Raw genomic sequence first — 19,665 nt, 5'->3', positions numbered from 1 at the left:
CTGCCTCTGCTTTTCCATTACACTCACCTGACCACACTCAGCCGGTGTACCCCAGTGGGAAGTCAACAATGCATCAGCTTAGCTCATAGGTCTCTGGACCCTAGCAGCCTCACTCGGGTCCCATAAAGAGAACTGTGTGAGGATAGAAATGTGCCCCCATGCTAGGTGTCTTGACCCAGAATGGGAAACTGCTTCTTTTACCACAAACCACTGGTCTGTCCTTCCACACCAGGAGTTCTCAACCTTGATGAGAATGGTGCTCTTGTAAAAGGAGACAAAGAGCTTCTTGCCTTTCCAGTACCGAGGGCACCCTTTTATAAATCAGGAAAGTCTCCAGACATGAAATCTAGCCCTAAGAATCTGTGTGGTGTGGTGTGGTGTGGTGTGGTGTGGGGTGGTGTGGTGTGTGTGTGTGTGTGTGTGTGTGTGTGTGTGTGTACGGGGGAGAGTATAGGGGTGGGGGGTGACAATTGTTTCTGATATATCAAGTCTACGGTGTTCTGTTATAAAATAGTGGAATGGGCAGGGGGTCGAGGTTTGGATCATTTCTTACTAGTAGTTCTCATGTTGAAATGTATATTTTCCTTCTGTCATGGTTTAAGGCAAATCCAAAAGTATCCCTCGGGTGCTGCCTGTACTCAGGGGCTTGTGCTGCAAGACTTAGGAAGGCCACTCACGCGCAGCCCTAGGGGCGCGGGAGGAGAAGGCTGGAAGGCGCCACCCGGGACCGCACCACTCGCGCGCGCGGCTCAGCCCTTCGCCGTCCGGGAGTAGGCTTCCCGGTCAACTCCTCCCGGGAGCTCGTCTCCCGACTACCGCACGGGACGCGGGCACCAACGCCAGCGGCAATCCCAAGCAGTCTTACCAGCCGTCCAACCCACTTTCTCTGAAACTCACCCATAACGCATGCCGCGTCGCTATGGTTACGGGAAAGCTGCTCCGTTCTCGCGAGAGCCTGGAGTTGCCTCACTTCCGACCCCTTAGGCCCGAGTCAGTCCCAAAAGCCCTCGCTTCCTGACTACAACACTTCCGGGCGCGGCTTCTCTTCCGCCAGCTGGGGCGAGTTCCAGGCTGAGCCCGGATGCTGAGGGTGCTGCGTGGCCTGCGGGGCGTGGCGGTGAGTCCGGGGTCGGCGACCTCGCTTTTCTCCAGACACCTGCGCCCTCAGGGGCCTGTCCTAACCTCCCCCTTACCGCTTCCCTCCTCCCACCCGCCTCCTCCGCCCCTCCCTCTCTGCTGTTCCCTACTCTTTACCCCTCTTCTCCCTCCCCTTCCCCACCATCCGTTCCCGGGACCCAGGTGCACGCATCTTGGTCTGCGTGGACGAGCACCTCCGGTCAAGTCTGTCACCCGTGCCTTCCCAGCACAGCGACTGCAGATGAGGGAGTCCCCGAGTTGAGTGTCCCAGCGATGGCTACTCCCTGGAGGTGCGCCCTGTTGATGATCCTGGCATCCCAGGTGGTGATCCTGGTAAAATGTTTGGAAGACGACGACGTCCCTGAGGAGTGGCTCCTTCTGCATGTGGTCCAGGGCCAAATAGGAGCCGGGAATTACAGCTACTTGCGGTTGAACCACGAGGGTAAAATTATTCTCAGGATGCAGAGCCTGAGAGGGGATGCGGACCTGTATGTGTCCGACAGCACTCCGCACCCAAGCTTCGACGAGTATGAGCTGCAGTCTGTCACTTGCGGCCAGGACGTAGTCTCTATACCAGCACACTTCCAGCGACCGGTCGGGATAGGAATTTATGGACACCCTTCTCACCATGAGAGCGACTTTGAGATGAGGGTATACTATGACAGAACTGTGGATCAGTACCCATTCGGAGAGGCTGCCTATGCCGCTGACCAAACAGGAACCAGTCAGAAGCAAGCTTACACTCCAGAGGAGGCAGCCCAAGAAGAGGAGTCAGTCCTCTGGACGATATTGATTAGCATTTTGAAATTGGTGCTTGAAATTCTCTTCTGATCCCTTGAATATGCGCTGGAGCACAAACCCTTATTTGCACGGATCGATTACAGTTTGCTGTGAACCTTGCTACTTGACCTGGTGAAATTCTGGTTACTTTTTTCTAGACTAGGATGGAAAAATAAAGCCATACAGTTTTGTTACCTCAGTTTACTCCCCAAGCAGGAAAAGCAGCAAGCACAATATTTTAGAAATTAAAATTCCTATAACAAGGAATCTGCTCAATAAAATGTTTAAATACATTTTGGTTAGTCAGGTGAGTAAAAAGATTACAGTAACAGGCTGTATAAATCAGATTAAACTTTCCTGCTAGTGCAAAAGTTAAAAGGCTGATGACTGTAGAATTTATTCTATAGACATTCTAAGTGAAGTACTGCACTTCAAGTTTTAAAGAGGTACTAAAGCCAGGTCGGAAATGCAGTGAGACCTTCGCTCTTCCCAGAGCCTCTGCACAGTAGGGATATGGCACCTGGTATCTAAGCAAGATTTCCTGGCAGCAAGTATTTACAGACTGTTTGTAGCTGTGCAGTAATGACGATTCCAAATCCAGTTGTACTAGATCTTGGGCCATTTGCCCTTTCCTCTGCTTAGCCAGATTGGAGCCCTCTAGTTATTAGGTAACTATGATCCTACCTAATCAGGTCAAGACAGAGTCATAACAAGTGGTAACTTTGTTATATTCAAGAAGAAATATTTCAAATTGAGTTGCTACCTCTTTCTGCTGATCTCTGGAAAAAGACAACACTAAGAAATTAATGTCTGGGGAAATGAGCCATTTCTCTGACTTTCTTTCAAGGGTAGAAGTTGCTAATAAAGAAATAAATCAACTGGATGTTTAAGGTCATAGTTAATTTCAAAAAAAGTTCTTTATTGGCATAAAAATGAAAGTGTTGTAAATAAATTGGCACCAAATATCCCAAACACGAGGGTCAAAGCCTATTTACCCCTCTTTGCTGTTTTTCCCCCTTCTGCCCACTTTCCTGGGTGTTGGGGGAGCTCGCTGACAACAGTCACAAATCCAGCGACCTAGGAGAAAAATTGTTAGTTAATATAGAGTGGACTTTTATTTTTATAGGACTGAGTACAAACCATCTAAACTCATTCCTGAGCTATCTGTAGTGATAACTCCCTGGGAGTTTTCAGTGGGAGGGAGTAGTGACTGGTTCCTTAAGTCAAGGAAGAAAATGTAAACAACCCTTAATCAGTGTGAACTTTAGTGCATGGCCAAAAAAAAAAAAAAGACTGTTATCCTTCCTAAAATTCAAATACCATCATACTTTTGAAACCTCAACAACACAATTCCTAATGTAGAGACTGTTAAAGAAGCTGGCCTTCTATGGCCTTTTACTTCACTATTCTAACAGCGCTCGTGCTTGCTCGCACGCGCTCTGTCTCTGTCTCTGCGTCTCTCTCTCTCTCTCTCTCTCTCTCTCTCTCTCTCTCCCTGTCTGTGTCTCTGTGTCTCTGTGTCTGTCTCTGTCTGTCTCTGTCTCTCTCCCTCTCTCTCTCTCTCTCTCTCTCTCTCCATGTCTCCATGCACTTTAAAACTAGCACCTAGACCACATACTTGATCTGAATTACTACAGAAACCTAAGTAACTATTCAAGTTGCATATTTCTAAAGGAATTCCAGGAACCTTTTTTTATAGAGCACTATACAGTGTTAGCTATGCAACTAAGTTCTTCAGATTGACCTGTATAATGTTTTAATAGAATTACTGTGATTTACTATTTGAATCTGTGGCCATCCTAAAGTTATCTGGAATTGTCATGCTGCCTCACTTTATAAAAATGTCTTAGCATATGTAAAGACATAGCAGTCACTTTGTTAATAAATAATCTTTAAAAATAAAATCAAACCATTGAGACAGACTGGTGCTGTTACTTTAGTAATTTTAGTAGAAAACACCAGTTCATACTATACCTCAAATGATACTTCCCCCAAAACCTAAACTAGGCATTTTGCCATCTCATTTGTCCTTTGCTCCCAAGGATGAAAATCAAGTATCTGTGACATGGACAATAACAGCTTGAGCATAATTGGAACATGTTCCTGCCATTTATGCAGCCTTAGAAAACTGTTGGGAGATCTTCACACAAGATAATGTGGGTTTTGTTTTGTTTTTTTCATCTTTACCTGATGGAATAGCACCAAGGCCCACACAAAAAGTATGATAACCTCTGTCACACACATCACAGAACATCATTTCTTCTTCATGGTGGGGCTGTCCACATATAATGCATGTCTTACATTCCATACACTGCCATGGGTAGGTCTTAATCATAGAAACAAGCTCCATAGTCATATCCAAGCAAGAAGGGTGGCCTAAATCAAAACCAACATGAATAGCATTTCACAAACGAACTGTTAAGGCATATAAAATATTAGTTCCCAAGAATGTCTGTCATGCTTAATATCACTATAGAAACATCAAAATACAGTGTAGAGGATACATAGGCTTTGTCTATGTCTAACAAGTCACTATTTGTTGATTCTTTGATGGACACCTTGTTGACAACAATAAACCCTAGCTATTGAGGCAACACGCAGGATGAAGTTAAAATCTTAAGTAGACATCTCTACTTACCACTGTTATCACACTGGGAGCAGTGTATAAGTGATTCAGCCTTTCCTTTCTTGTTGGACTCCTTACCCTTCAGACAAATTCCACATAGAGCATTTGGAATGACCTTTGGCTGGAAGGGTAGAAGAGGGCTATAAATTCATGCCAGAAGAACTCACTATGGGTTCAAAAGGGATTTTGTTATTACCTTTATTTTTCATAATTTGCTAATGAAAATCTTTTTGTAAGACGCAACTGGATATAAGATGGATATAAACCTCCCCTACTGATGAAAGCCTGGACTGCACTCTGTAAACAGCATAAACTTGTGTTGCCTAAAATTTAGTGCTCTACACACTTGGCATCATCTCTATAATTCCAAGAAGGGAAAATTAAATAGGATGTCAAATGCCACTGACAATTGGGAAAGAAAACCCCATGTACCATTGACTACACGTAAAAGCTAAGGCTAAGTTTTAAATAACTTATATATTCACTTTATTTTAAAACTGGTATTTTTCAGAGCTAAAAAGCTGAAGCTATAAAATCTTTTTTAAAAAAAAACAATATTTGAACATTTTAGTTAAAAGATGTCCCATGCATAAATGTAGAAATTGGAGTTGTATGCACATTCTTGTTCCACGTCTAAAAATCAGGAGAACTATGGTAAAGAGGAGAAGCATTCTGTGACATGTAATCAGACAAGGAGAAATGTAGTCAAGTAGGAAATACACAAAGCATATTTTGAGTATTATTTTTCAGATTAAAAACATATACAGGATTAGGGCTTTAAACATGGAATAGGACAAAGTATAAGAGGTTTCCTACACCTAAACTACCAGGGCAAGAAAGGAATATCTGAGCATCGTAATCTTGACCTTCGCAAACAGTCAACTCCCTTGTACTATGGGTGTGTGTGAACAAATGGTGTTAAACCGAGGAGGGGGACAAAGATGATGACAGGAACATAGTCAAGCACCGCCAAATACACTTTATCTCTTCTAAGTTACTATACCACAGAGATCTAAACTCACTTTATATATCTCACTGCCACTTGTGTACCTTGTCAGACCTAAATACTTTAATTTTTTTTAAATACTTTCTTAGCAAAAGATGACAGAGGCATTCAAAAACAATTTTTGGCTTATTTATTTTTTAAAAAGTCAACCTTATACATAAATATGATAAAAAACAATAACTAAACAATCACAAATGTCTCTACAAAATAATAAATATGGAGTTAAACAAACATATAAAATGTCCCATTGACTACTCTCCATTTCCTCTCTACTTTATACCCTGCTATCCCAGCACCTGATAGCAGTTAGTTACTCTGCTATTCCTGCCGCATCCTAAGCACATGCTTTAACTGTGTCCTGGACATCAGTAAAAAAAAATAGCTAGGAAATTCACTTCTAAGATTGAGTCTTAACTGCTATAATATGCAGCAGAACTTGCAATAACCTGTCCTAATGTAAAAGATAAACTTAGAGTTTAAGTTAGATACTAGCAGAGTAAGTCCTCTAATTAATCTTTTACTAAAGCCAGGGAAGAAACCACACAATATTAAATTTTGAAAAGAGAATTCCTCATAGGAGACTCTTTACAAAGCAACTCAAAAGGAATAAAACACAAATTAATTCACATTCTAGAGCAATTCAAGTTCTACAATCACTAAAGTACACATAATGCCTATAATAAAAGGAGACACTAAGAAACTTCTGGGTTTACCTTTAAAATTATACATAATGTTCTGATAAATCACTTCAATTTTTTTTCTTACCCAATAATCTTCATCTTGTTGAAAAATATAGGAGGATGGGAGAGGGGAAGAGGGATGGAAAGAAAGAAAGGTGATAGATGAGAGGGCAGCAGTGGAAGCGGGTGAGAGACCACTGTGGCATTTTCTACAGAGATGCTACAGTTCAACACACAAAAGCACACTGTTCGTGCAGCACCCAGGCTCTTACAGGCCACAGCCTGCATCCAGGGCCTCACAGACAGACTAAAGACCAGCACTGAAGGAGAGAGGACGACGGCCCTGTGCCTCACTAAGACCCTCTGATCAACTTTGCACACTGCCACAGCCTTTTAGTTTCCTTCAGCATCTCAAATAAAAGGCTCGTGTATGCTTTTCTTGTTGAAAAAATAGCAAATAAGTTGAAACTTCATGGTAGCACTAACATAGTATAGATTTTAATTATGTATGTGTAGGCCTGAGCCTAACAGTTATACTTTAATTTCAGGTTAATGTAACCTAAGCAATACCGTCCTACAAGTTGAGGGCAAGCACCAGTCATACTATTATATCACATACATTATGTTTAACTCCCATATTCTAAAGTGTGTGTCAGCTTGAAGTACCCTAATATTTAGGCACATCTTGGCTCATTAATACTTTCCATACAGAGGTTAACTTTCAATAATTGTGTTCACATTAATATATAATATCTATATATTGGCTGTTCCTATCTTTGAAATCCCTGAAACATTTTTAGTTACTAAAAATGTTTACAGATTATAAAATGTTTATTTTGCATATGAGGCTCCCTTGAGTACTATTAACTAAGATTAATCTATATGATTTACTCACTAGATCAGTGATAATATGGATAGTTCTTCAGTTCTAGCCTGTATTATATGTCTGTTTCAATATTCTCTGTTTATAATGCATGATAAAACAGGCTCCTTGTTTAAACTTCCTCAGCCCGACAACTGTCACTCCCACTGGCACCTCTAAGACAGTGACACATACTGGCTCCTGCCGGCTGCCTCTGAAATGTAATCTTTGGAGTATTTTTGGTTTCAGTTATTAAGCAGTGACTGAAATCTTTAGTTTAAAAAGCATAGATAAGCTAGCTATACATGTAAAAAAAAAAAAAAGAAAAGAATCACACAGCAGCCTACTGAAGCTGTCCTCGGAATGAGTCCTTGCTGAGTGAGCCATCAATTGTGTGGCTATGCCACAAAAGCATGTTCTAAGCGGACACTGTCAGAATGTGTTCCAGTAGGGCGGACAGACAGTGACTCAGCTCACTTCACTTTTCTTTCTCTGCAATGTGCCACTGTCGCAATGCTACCACACAGGTGTTTAATAACTCGCTCGGCGCGACTCTTACTCACAGCCTTCCTTTAGTACACCTCCATATAGTAACCAGATGGATATTCTAAGGCAGCCAAGACCAGGAGTGTATGCTGTAGCATCACTGTCCATGTCACAAAGCTGAAGACTACGTCCATTCCTTCTATGACCCTCCTACATCTCCTTGCACCAATACAGCTGCTCACCTCTCATCTAACTTCTCAAGGGGAGAGGCAGACAGAAAAGAAATGTTAAAAATAATTAGAGTTTCTTATAATCTATGGCCTTACTCCAAGAATGATCAGATCCACAAACTAGGTTTTAGTTCTTGTAACAGAATGGTATATCTGTCAAAGGTTATACAAAAACAATGATGTGATTAACAGCTCTTCCTGTTTTCTGTCCAAAACTTGGCAGAATTTGGCAACTGGATCCAACAATCCTTAGAATAAGCCTGATATTGTCAATGAAAGGCACTACAAAAATACCACCTCGTGTGGTTGTAAATCCAGCCCTGCTTCACAGCTCGCCAAGCTTCACCAACTGTTCGGATATTCAGAATGCTAGACAATTATGCCCTGCACTCAAAAAAAAGTTCTGCCTTGAAAGAATGTCTTAAAAACTCCTATTTGTCTGGTTATTACTTAAAGGGACGAAGTAATAAATTGTTTATATACAGGAAATAGAAGCTATACCATGACCAAAAGTGACAAGAAAGCCACCAGAGAAAGGAAGCAGTGGACAGGTGCACAGGACAGGAGGCGGAGCGCAGCAAGCTCAGCTCCTCAGGGTCAGAGTTAACGTATGAGGGAGAGGCTGGCCAGGAAAGAGGCCAAGTCAGGGGCTTTTTTCTTCTACCTTGTACCCAGGAACTGATTTGGACAGTACAGAACGTTTGGAGCCGTCTTTTCTTGGCGTGGCCATTTTGTCTTTTGATTTCTGTCTTCCCTGGAAGGTGTCCTCCTGGCTGTCAGGGGGGCTGTCTCCTTCAGACACATTGCCTGAGGAGCTGTCCTGTAGCAAACAAGTAAAAGCAAAGGTTCCTTGGGATCAGGACCCAGTTGAGTCTCAATTTTTTAAATGACAGAAAACATTTTTTAAGCTGAAAGTTTTTTTCCAATTAAAAATATAAAGATGATTTTAAGAAATTCATTTCTAAATAGAGTAAGAAAAGCCATGTTAAAAGTTATTTACCCAACTAATAACTATTTCTATTAGCAAGTATCCTAGTCAACTACTACATTTTCTGATGTAAGTCATCAAAAACAGAATTACCAACTCAACTATGATTACATTACAGCTCCAATATTTTCATACCACACGGATCCATAGTTTTATATTTATAGAAATACTTATTTTTCCTGAGTGATGGAAGTTATTGCAAAAGTCCTTCAAATACATAACCATGTTCAAACATAAAAGATACAAAGCCATATCCCTAGCTACCCACGGCAGTATGACATACTATATTTGTTCAAGGAACAAGACCCCAGTATCTGACTATTTAATTCATTTTATAATCCAAGGCTTGCTGACAACTTTATATTCAAATAAACTATAAAAAGTGAATGAAAAAATTAAGTTATCCATATCCACCTGATAAGCGTCCTGAAATGGCTGGGCCCATGAGCATGTCTCCTGCTGGTTTCTCTGTGTGTTTATGTTCTGCAGAGCCCAGGCTCTCTCATACATACATACCACATATCCTCCTAATGCAGTTTCATTCTGGCAGTGTAATTCACAAAACTGGTTATACTGCATGTGTGTACACATGTGATTACACTATGTATGTATCAGTAAACACATGATCAGTATATGTACACAATCACATACATCCTATATGTACATAGCACATGTATGCAAATGTGCTGTCATGTTAGTAAAGTACTACATGCATTTTTCTCTTATTCTTTAAACCACATTTCTTTTGTGTAAATGTATCACCACTGTGGATAAAGATTTATTTCTAAATTCTGTAACACTAAAAACATTTTTTTCTATTTAAATTTTGCTAACATCTAATTAAGTCCTAAGAATTAGTTCTATTAACAAATCTGCCAGGTCAAAATCTGAAAAAAATTCTGGGTATGCAGTCAAAATGCTTTCCTCAAATATTTGATTAATTTATATTCCACAAAACAGTGTGATAAAGTTGGGCTCATCATTAACTTCCATAGCTAGCTCCTCTCTGGTAACTGACAGGAGGCATCACCATGTAGGACATGAACAGAACCTTGTTTCATGATTAAGTATGTGTTAGAAGTAGACAAGGGAATAAAATCCCACTCAATGAAAACACACATTTGGGTTGGCAACAATGTAACATATAAAAGGACCGTGGCTTACTGTGTATTTCTGAAGACAATCACAACCAGAAACCACCTCAGAGCTACTGTCCTTCATGCTGAGAGCAAATGTCTTGCTTTTTAGCAGCTAAATTTTTGGTATGAGTGCTCTCTTCGGCAGCATATATACTGAATTTTTTATATGAAAAAGACACCCAGAAAAGTTAAGCATACACCACATTAGTAAACGTTTCCTACAGGCAACCCCAGATTAAGCAAAAGGAGCACAGGGTACTGTGTGCTGCCCCAGTCCAAGAAACTCCATTCCTCTGTGGCAAAGACCAGTCTATTTTATCAGTATTTCAATCTGCAGAAACAGCAAGTTGGGTAAAAGAATATTAATGTTGAATACAATTGCCTATCTTGCTCAAAATAGTAAATTTTTCAATAAAAAAAAAGTTGCCCCCAAAAAAGCACTACCTATTTATATCAATACACACTAAATATTCTTGTATAATTTTTCTAGAGATAGATGTGACTGTCTCATTCAAACAGTCTGGTAATAGAGTTCAATTTAACATTCCAGGAAAGTAATCAGCAGATAACCCAAGGATCTTCCCGGGAAGGTGCACAGTCCTACCGAAGTGCCTTTATTCTTCCGCTTCTCATCCCCTCCACCGTCTTCACCGTCATCTGAGTCTCCATCACTATCTAGTGCCGGGAGCTCTGGGTCCAGGGGCGGCTCATACAGGGCTGTGTTTAATGGCAAGTACCGAAGCTCATCTGGTGAGTACCTAAATTCAGAAAGGTTGCTTTCATTTGCCCTTGAATATCAAATGTGTAAAAACTACCTTTAAGCTATGAAATTTGCTTTATGCTTCTCACATATACGTCACACAAATGGGCAGGGAGAATTTCATTTTGGTCATCAGGTGGGAATAAGTAATAAATTTTAGCAATCAGAACATTTCTTCCCCAACTGACCATACAGATATTGCATTTGATCCTACCTAAACATAATGTCAGTCCTTCCCTTTACCCTCAAAGCAAGAAAAAAGACGATGACTACTGTATCAGCAGATAGGAGTGGAACCCAGGCAGCCCAAAAAATGCTCCTGCACAACCACACACGCAAGCTGTGGTGACTTATGCACTGCACTGCACAACCTTCCACTCAGAACAGGCTCAGCAGAGTGTCATGCAGTGCGTGGTGTGTAACAATTAGAGAAAAATTAGGGAACAGTTTTTAACAGCGATTACTTTAAGACATGGGAAAGCATGTAGTGCAACATTTGAGTTTCCCCAGTTCAAGCTGCGCATAGCCGTCCTGGCCTCAGGGGCCTCCTCAGTGCTAACACACCATCACCACATCGGAACACAGGAGCTGGCAGGACACCATCAGATTTTGGTTTTCCAGATTGAAATTTTTTTAAAAAAGTTAAAATTTTGCACAATTTAAATTAGAGTATCAAACAGCCTGGCTGTGCTAAAAATCATGTTTTCTGTAGAACACCTACTCTGAGAACAGGTCTCCAGGATGAGGTCTACTGCTGGAAGAAAAGCTGAGATTTTGAAACAAGAGGAACCCATTTGTCCTGGTCTGAAAGGCTTTTGGTTGCATTTAAGATGAAAACAGGAAGTAAGTACACTTACAGGATTGTGGCTGTGTGTGCCCTGGTACTTATCTGTCCCTTCTTTTATCTCCCCTCTCACTGCTGTCATGTCCTTCTGGGCTGCATGTTGTGAGCTCCACTCAAGTGAAGAAGGCTCTGGAGAGGACCTGATGCTGAACCTACCTGAGATTCTATTTCACAAAAGCTTCCCAAGGATGCCAAACTACTGGGCCATGGGCCATACTGAAAGCACCCAAGACCTATGCAGACAGGGCCGGCAGAGGTGGCCCTCCAGACCTTCCCTGTAGGCCTTCAGTTCTAATAGAATGGTGTTCTTTGCACAAAACCCAAGAGGGAAAATGCACACACAAATCCTACACACCTTTTGGTGTCACTGATAAACAAAAATTTCTAGGAGGCCCCGAAATCAATGGTAACTAAAGTACTGAATACCTCTTATAATACTCCTGGAACTGCCCGGGGATGAGAGCCACTGGATAGGAACTGACCTTCGTTCGGTCTGTTGGCAACACTTTGTACTTCCCTTGAGGCACTTGGATGACCTGCGTTCAGATCAAGAAATGTGAAAACTGATTCCAACCTGGGAATCAAGGCTTCAAAAAAGAATTCCCATGCGTACACTACATCATGTCCCCACACTATAGAAAAGCCAGCACGTTAAATACCACAGTAGCAATAACTGAGCAGACATTTGGTGCCTCCCAGCCCTGTACTTTAGCTCTGTGCCTGTTATTCACCATGTGCACAGGCTCTGAGGAAAGGCAGTGTAAAGCCTCTGGCTCGTCATGGCCTTTTGTGAAGTTTGCAAACTTCTTTGTAGCTCACCTGGCTCCTTCTATCAAATGTAGGGGACATTTGTGTAAGCTCATGGGACTCCCATCAAAGCCAAACAGACAAGCTCAGTGTGCTGCTCTCACACACACCCTGGGGTCACGGGGTTAGATGCATAGCTACTTCGTTTTGCTCAGTAAACTCAATCATAAAGCAAAGAGGTTTCAGAAAGAAGGAAAGGAAGGAGGATGGGAGCGCAGGCAACTGGCATTATCCAATATATCATTAAAAATGGTATCTTAACTTCTGTGAGAAAATAAACACAGCTGGCACAATAATAACAACAACAACAACAACAATAATAATAATAATAATAATAATAATAATAATAATAATAAGCAGCTGGTGACCATTCTGCAGCAACAAGGGAGACCCAGATACTCCTGAACTATATCACCCTACATGTGTCTGTAAGTCAAAGTACGCTCTTCTTTCTTCCATGCGTTCCCGGTTTAAGTTGCTGTTAAACTCTGCTGCCTTCTTGGCGGCTTTCTTAATGTACTCAGGCACTTTGCTGGCTTCGACTTTCTGAGTACTCTGTTGTTGCATTTGCTGAAAGGAAAATATTACAGTTAGAAGTCAGATATAGTTTTATAAAAAGTTTTCCCGCCCCCTAAGACAGACATCAGTCACCTCAAATCACTTACAGAATACTCTTTATAATGATCTGTAATTCTCTGACGTTCCTTTTCTTGTAGAATAACAGAATATTCAGCGTGTTTAGCTGGATATTCTTTTATCATTAAGTCAATCACTTCATCACTGCGCAATGCTGTTAAACCTATTTTAGACCCCCCAAAAGAAAGTAAAGAAAATATCTTAAGGCCAAGCAAACACAGTGCTTTTTCAAAACTAGCTTTTTTTACTGTCTTACTGTAATCAAAGCAAAATTAATACATTGTAAAATATAAGTTAATTCTTCCTAATAAAGTCAAGCAATCAAAACTAAACGTTATCTTGTAAAACAAAAATCAAATCAAATCAAATGATTTGAGCCTTTCTATTTTATATAAATCGTAAGAATATACTTAGAAATAATTATGAATGGTATATAGTAGCCACTAACAATTAATACAGGATATGTAAAAAGTATTTCTCAATATATATTTCTTAGTCTCCAAATTTATATATCAGAAATACTATCAATTCACATCTCGAAACATTCGCCAGTCTACACGCACCACATAACTTTTACAGCATCAGTATCAGATTTCCCTACTGCTGTGATGAATTTATACTGGGAAGTGCCTGTTGACATTGACGCACTCACCAAAGATAAATTATCAATAAAGCATATGTTATAAGGAACTTAAAAGTTTGACAAGATTTGCCAAAAATAAGAATCTATGGGTTCAATCCCCAGTACTACAGATAAAGCTCTCTATTTAGATACAAATTCTACTCCAAAAACACAAACATTTTGACAACTCTGTTAAAGTTATCAATAGAAAATTATATTGTAGTATAAAAAATTTTATCATGCCTTTTACATTTTAACAATTAAAAATAAGTAAATAACTTATTATTTAAATAATTTATTAATTTTGTAAACTATTTTAGGAGATGTGTCATTTATCTAATTATCTACCACCTACAAATGTTCATTTAATAGACAGGATAGGTGCTAGTTACCTAGTGTGCACTGTGTTTCCGTGATGACATTTAATTCTCTCAGGTACAGTTTCTCTTTGTGAGATAAATCTCGTCGCTCTAAATCTCCAAAAGCAGAACAAAAGGACTATTAAAAACTAAAACTATACATCTTAAAACTTTTAAAAACTTAGGAAAATAACTATTTAAACACATTTGTTACTAAATTTTCTAAGTATTATTAGGTAACTACACACACACACACACACACACACACACACACACACACACACACACACACACACACAAATCTTACAAATTCAAGAAATAAACATCAGAAAACTAAAAACTAGAACAATCCGAAGTTAACCATTTTCTATATTAGGGCAGCTCATCATGAATGGCTTCGGACAATTCAAGCTCGGCTTAGATGCTAGCTCTATTTCTGAGGCCACAGAGCAACAGTTTCGATTAAAAACACTAGCTATAAAGTGATTTTTCTTTTTAAACTTATCCTCAAGAAGTCGAGTAGGATGTTACACACCTATAATCTTATTCTGCCCCTAAAGAACTTGGTGACATACAGAAGAAGCATGCTACCTCCACAGTAGGATACTGACTGCTAATCATAAACTCAGCAAGTGCACTTGCTTCATAAGCAGAAGAAAAATAACTCATAACCAAGTCTCTGTGGTAAGTATGATGTCATCCATTAATACACTAAGCCGTAAGTACCTGGATATTTCCGCTTGAAGGAGGTCACACCCAGATATTCACTGACTTGCTCCTGAAGCATATAGTATTCTCCTGTTTCATCAGGTGGCCATTTGTATTCTATTAAGTTTTCTGCTGGGTAGTAACTGAAGCTAAGATACAAACACATGTTATGCCTTATATGTGGCATTTATTAATCGTCAATCATATTTATATTCCAAATTATTTTCAAAACAATTTTAAGAATTGCAATTCTTTTTATTACTGCTGTAATTATAGAAAAATTACAAAATGGGTAAAAGGAAGAAATTTAATGATCCAAAACGTCACATAAAAAAGTCCACTAAATTTCTTCACATGCAAACATATACATGGCAGTTTCTGTACATGTAAAGAACCTAAGGCTGGAGAGCTGGCTCAGTGGTTAGGAGCGCTTATGACTGACGCTTGCAGAGGATGAGTATTTGCTTCCCAGCACCACATCAGGCAGCTCACAACCACCATGACTCCAGCTCAGAACCTACTATGATCTTCTGGCTTCGGCGAGCAGCCATACCCACGTGGGCACACACGTAAAGTTAAAAATTAAAACTCAAGACCCCTACTAGGTCTAAGGAAGCAAAGCAAGGAAGCAACTCTCAAGTAGTTTTATTTAAAATTCACTACAATTACTTCATGCATACCAGATATAACTTAGACAACTTCCGATCCTAATGTATTGCTCAGTAAGTCACACACAACTGGAAAAGCAGACATTCCAAGGACCGCTTTCTCAGTGAACTGGACAATAAGCTATAATTTTATGTCTTTATACTCTACAAACCTGAAGTAAAGAGCAGATCTATTTGGAAGTTGTGTACTGCACCCAACTGCAATCCTGAACAGTAAAGACTGTAATGAACGGGTCAATCTGGATCACGTAACATAAATCAGAGGCAGGAGTGGGACAGTGGTTTGCAGCATTTATTCATTTAAAAACTAGCTCATGAAACAGCCAAGCCTGGTGCTAGCAAAGAACAGACACACACAAAGCCACAGAAAGGAACCTCACCTCCCATCACATCGCATGCAAAAAGTAGCTCAGAATGAATCAAAATCCTAAATGTAAGAGCTGCCTAGAAAACCCTAAGTTAAAAACCGACTCTTACACTTAATACCCAAAACAAAAGTTACGGGCATTAAAATTAAAAAAAAAAAAAAAAAAAAAAAGTGACACTATCAACTATAGGGAAAAAGAGCCAGATAAAGAAATTCATATGCAGAGTACGTCAAGAAGAGAAATGGACAGCTGGGCATAGCGGTGCAGGCCTTCCATCCTAGCGCTGTGAGCCAGCCTATCTACATAGTGAGTTCTAGGCTAGCCAGAGGGACATAGGAAGACCCTGTCTCAAAACACAAAAGCGAAAACGGGCAGGGGTGGAGAAGTGAACAGAGAAGTAAACAGACATTTCTCCAAAAATATAAGTCAAATTGTCAAAATACACCTAAAAAATATTCAACAAACACCACTAGCCATGGGATACAAAACAAAGTCACAGTGGGTGATTAAGTTATGTTTTTCCATTTGCCTATCATCAAAACAAGCAAAAACCAAAAACAATGTTGCAAGGTGTAATACTGGTGGGAATGCAGAATGGTGGTACCACTGGAAATGTATGGAAGGCCCTTATAAAAGCTGCACACAGAATTACCATATGGTACAGCTTTCCACTTCTAGCTATATACCAGGGTACTAAGAGCAGGGGTTCTGAACACCAGTGTACACTTCAGCATTAATTACCCCGGCCTGCAGGTATACACAGGAATAAGCAAAATGTAGCAGCACATACAGTGGAATATCGTTCAGACTTCAGGAGCTCCAACACAGATGAACCTTGAAGATAATATAGTTAGGGATAAGCCAGATAACACAGGGCAGGCACTGTACGGTTCACACTCAGGGGCAGGAAGGAGAACTATAGTTGGTAACCAACCAGCAGCAGGGGGCAGGAAGGAACAGGAGGTACTGGGGGTTTCTGCAGTTTCACTACTGAAGTTTTGGAAAGGGGTGAGAGTGATGGTTGCACAATATTGTAAATGTAATTAATGCCACTGAACTATACTTTTTAATATATAAAAAGTGTTACAATGGCTGTATTTTATGTGCCTATTTTATCATTTTTTTTAATAGTTCTCAGGAGCAAGACCAACTTCAATATTATATGACTCTTTTTTAAAGATTTGTTTGTTTGCTTGCTTTGTGTATATGTGTACAAACATCTGTGGAGGACAGAATGGAACATCAGTGCCTCTGGAGCTTACAGGAGACTGTGAGAAGTGGGTGCTGGTAACCAATCTCCAGTTAGACAAGCATTCTTAACTTCTGAACCATCTCTCCAGCCCATACATATAATTTTTTCTTTTCTTTTTTTCGGAGCTGGGGACCGAACCCAGGGCCTTGCGCTTGCTAGGCAAGCGCTCTACCACTGAGCTAAATCCCCAACCCCCACATATAATTTTTAATAACTTTTTCCTGCTGCCTGGGATAGGAAAGAAGAAGTGAGCAAACAGTTTACAGAAGTCACTACTGAACCTTAAAGTAGCAGTACCTAAGATCTTGACTTGAAGTCTCGCAACTTCTTGAACTATCCCCTGAACCCATTCGTCTTCTTTTAGATGGATGGGCCCCATCATTTGAGTTATCTTCATTATCATCCTGTACATTGAAAAAATGGAAAATGTTAAAACAAAGGGTGATTCTGTATCATTCCAGTCTGCCTAAATATCAACAAGAGAAAGCACATTTCTACCTAGTGTCCATAGAAAACAATTTCTTAGAATAATTAAAAGGACAGAGAATTTGTTATAAGAAATGGAATAAAACTAAAAACTGACCTTCAATCTAAACAAAATTGATTTTCAACTATATTTTAAATGTACTCTGCTTTCATTTTCTTACCAACTAGGTTGTGTTCAAATGTCTTCTGCTTTTTAATAGCCACACCACTTTAAAATCAAAGTAAGCCTTCCTATTTGAGCTGGGAAATAAATACTAGCAAATTTTGTAGCATACTTCCACTTACAACTGGCCTACCAGATCACATTCTAATTAGCTATTTTGCAGATGAAGGACTGGACACAGGCTACAAGTCTAACTACATTCTTTTTCTTCTATAGCAGAAATTCAGCACATTGTGATAAGCTCATAGAAGATATAAGTTGTTGAGCCATTCCATTAAGGAAAGAAGTAGTCAAATGTTTTTAAAATAATTTTTAAATATTGCTCATGGCTTCAGCTCATAGTTCTTTAAATCAAGGTACTATAGCTCTTAACACTACTAATCTTACTACATATTTCAATAAGGACCCGCGAAAGAAAATAAAAAGGAAGCACAGGCCTGCATGTCAGGTCAGCATGCCACTGTGGGCTGCCTGGAGTAGTATTGAGCAGCTGTCCACCAGCTGTGTGGTAACCTGCGAGCTTCTCCCTGTCTGAAAGCCTAGGTGGCTGATGCAAGGATTCAGTGAAGTGATACATGAGCACATGAAGAGCACGGGCTAGCGCATAACTGTCTGATATATGTTAACGTTGAGGTTAGCAGTGATTTTACATTTCATTATGTCTCTAGCACCTAGGAATTTACTAAAATTATTTTTCAAATAAAAAGAAGAAACCATTCTCCTTTTCACTCATCAAAAATGAAGTCAAGTAAACAAACTTAATATTCCTTTTTAAAACTAAAAAACAAGTAGAAAGATAATATTTAATATTTAATTTTTCACAGTACTCATATTCCATACTTGCTTGACAAGGTTCATTTTAAGCTCTGAAGCATTTTAAGCGCTATTTTACTAATTTGTGAATATTTTAAAGATTTCTGTTATGTCAACGCTTTTAGTTAAAAACAATGATCCACTCGAAAAGAAACAATAATGGAAGTTGACACAGAGTTTAACAGCTCACAACCGTATGAATTCTAAGGGCTACGTTCCAAGTAAGGCCCTCTTCTCTGCAAGGTCCTCAGTCGGGACCAGGAGCCAGCAGCCCCCGGGCGCTGCTCTGACTCCGGCCGGGCCACAGTGAGGTTCACAGGAGAGCAGACAGAGGCCCCGCGGGGAGGGACGGGCACGTGGCGCGGGTCACTTCGGCTGGCCGAGTCTGTGGGTGTGAACCCACGTTCTGCCAACTCGGGACCACGAGCGCACGCCCCGCTCAGCGTCTCCAGGACTTGAGATCCCAAAAGGCCGCAACTTTTCCGACTTCCCCAGGCTGCGGACGCTCCGTCTCAACCACTCTTCGCGAGTCTTCCGGTCCCTACTACTCCCCGACAACTTCCCACCCGCCGCGCAGGTCTCCCTGAGGTCCGCGCCCACCGTTCGCCGCACTTGTTGCTCGGGGACCCGCCGTCCTGTCCCCACTGCGCTCCCGAACCCGGCCCCGGCCGCTGCAGCCGTTGGGCAGCGCGCTCCGCTCACCTTCGGGGACTGCGCTCCGGGGGAGGCCGGGTCGCTGTCGCACCGCCGCGGGGACAGCGCCGCCCCGGGCCCGGCCGCTGCCATCAGCCCCAGCGCCCCGCGCCTCCGTCGTCGTCGCCGCCGTCGCCTAGTCCCAGCTGCCTGCCGTTGCTGCTGCCGCTGCTGTCGCGCGGGCCGCCTGGCGCCCTGGCCCCTGCCCCTCCGCCCGCCCGCCCGGGGGCCGGCCCCGCCGCCGCGCGCCCTGCGGCCCGCCAGCGCCACCGCCATGGCTGCCAGCGCGCCGCCGGCCGGGACCCGCACGCCGCTCACGTCAGCCGGCTGCAGCTGGTGGGCTCTACGGGTGGGGCCGGGGCCCGCCGCCTTGCCGCCTTCACCCTGGCCCGCCGCGCCCGGCCTGAGCCCGCTGGCCAGCTGCTGCCTCGGCCTGGCCCCGGCCCGACCCAGGTTCCTGGCCGCCTGGCGAGCCTGCTGCCGCCCCTTCCCTGCGCCCCCAGCCCGGCCCTCCGCGTCAGCGCGGCCCGCGCCGCCCCTGCCCCGCCGCGG

The 19,665-nt window shown here is 41.7% G+C and overlaps 2 protein-coding genes across 5 annotated transcripts; one reads left to right on the top strand and one right to left on the bottom strand.

Moving 5' to 3' along the window:
• Positions 1-1,014: 1,014 nt before the first annotated feature.
• C14H6orf120 (chromosome 14 C6orf120 homolog) lies at positions 1,015-3,208 on the top strand. Of its 3 annotated transcripts, none has more exons than XM_032885244.1 (2): positions 1,015-1,117; positions 1,300-3,208. In XM_032885244.1, exons 1-2 carry the CDS (start codon positions 1,082-1,084, stop codon positions 1,966-1,968), a joined length of 705 nt encoding a protein of 234 aa, XP_032741135.1. In that variant the 5' UTR covers positions 1,015-1,081; the 3' UTR covers positions 1,969-3,208. The 3 variants fall into 3 exon arrangements, with proteins under 3 accessions (XP_032741135.1, XP_032741136.1, XP_032741137.1); XM_032885245.1 differs by having other exon boundaries at positions 1,029-1,117; positions 1,365-3,208; XM_032885246.1 differs by having other exon boundaries at positions 1,042-1,117; positions 1,370-3,208.
• Phf10 (PHD finger protein 10) lies at positions 2,816-19,485 on the bottom strand. 2 transcript variants are annotated; one of them, XM_032885248.1, is made up of 12 exons: positions 19,123-19,485; positions 17,256-17,362; positions 14,689-14,819; positions 13,996-14,079; positions 13,011-13,144; positions 12,766-12,915; positions 11,965-12,074; positions 10,539-10,692; positions 8,472-8,627; positions 4,556-4,664; positions 4,105-4,293; positions 2,816-2,994 (listed from the first exon to the last, which is right to left on the bottom strand). In XM_032885248.1, the coding sequence occupies exons 1-12, from the start codon at positions 19,387-19,389 to the stop codon at positions 2,909-2,911; spliced, it is 1,677 nt and encodes a 558-aa protein (XP_032741139.1). In that variant the 5' UTR covers positions 19,390-19,485; the 3' UTR covers positions 2,816-2,908. The 2 variants fall into 2 exon arrangements, with proteins under 2 accessions (XP_032741139.1, XP_032741140.1); XM_032885249.1 differs by having other exon boundaries at positions 13,996-14,073; positions 19,123-19,276.
• Between the last annotated feature and the right edge of the window lie 180 nt (positions 19,486-19,665).

The sequence above is a fragment of the Rattus rattus genome, chromosome 14, assembly GCF_011064425.1.
Source record: "Rattus rattus isolate New Zealand chromosome 14, Rrattus_CSIRO_v1, whole genome shotgun sequence".
In the NCBI taxonomy this organism is placed as follows: domain Eukaryota; kingdom Metazoa; phylum Chordata; class Mammalia; order Rodentia; family Muridae; genus Rattus; species Rattus rattus.
The sequence above is the reverse complement of the archived record's forward strand: the minus strand, read 5'-3'. Positions and strand labels throughout refer to the sequence as shown.

What these genes read in the sequence shown, in the direction of transcription:
- C14H6orf120 (XM_032885244.1), top strand. Translation starts at nt 1,082, where the DNA reads ATGCTGAGGGTGCTGCGTGGCCTGCGGGGCGTGGCG. An exon ending in GTGGCCTGCGGGGCGTGGCG is followed by an intron (nt 1,118 to 1,299) that starts GTGAGTCCGGGG and finishes CCCGGGACCCAG; the next exon opens with GTGCACGCATCTTGGTCTGC.
- Phf10 (XM_032885248.1), bottom strand. Translation starts at nt 19,389, where the DNA reads ATGGCGGTGGCGCTGGCGGGCCGCAGGGCGCGCGGCGGCGGGGCCGGC. An exon ending in CTTCAAGCGGAAATATCCAG is followed by an intron (nt 14,080 to 14,688) that starts GTACTTACGGCT and finishes CTGCTTTTGGAG; the next exon opens with ATTTAGAGCGACGAGATTTA. An exon ending in ACTTTGACTTACAGACACAT is followed by an intron (nt 12,075 to 12,765) that starts GTAGGGTGATAT and finishes ATCTGAACGCAG; the next exon opens with GTCATCCAAGTGCCTCAAGG.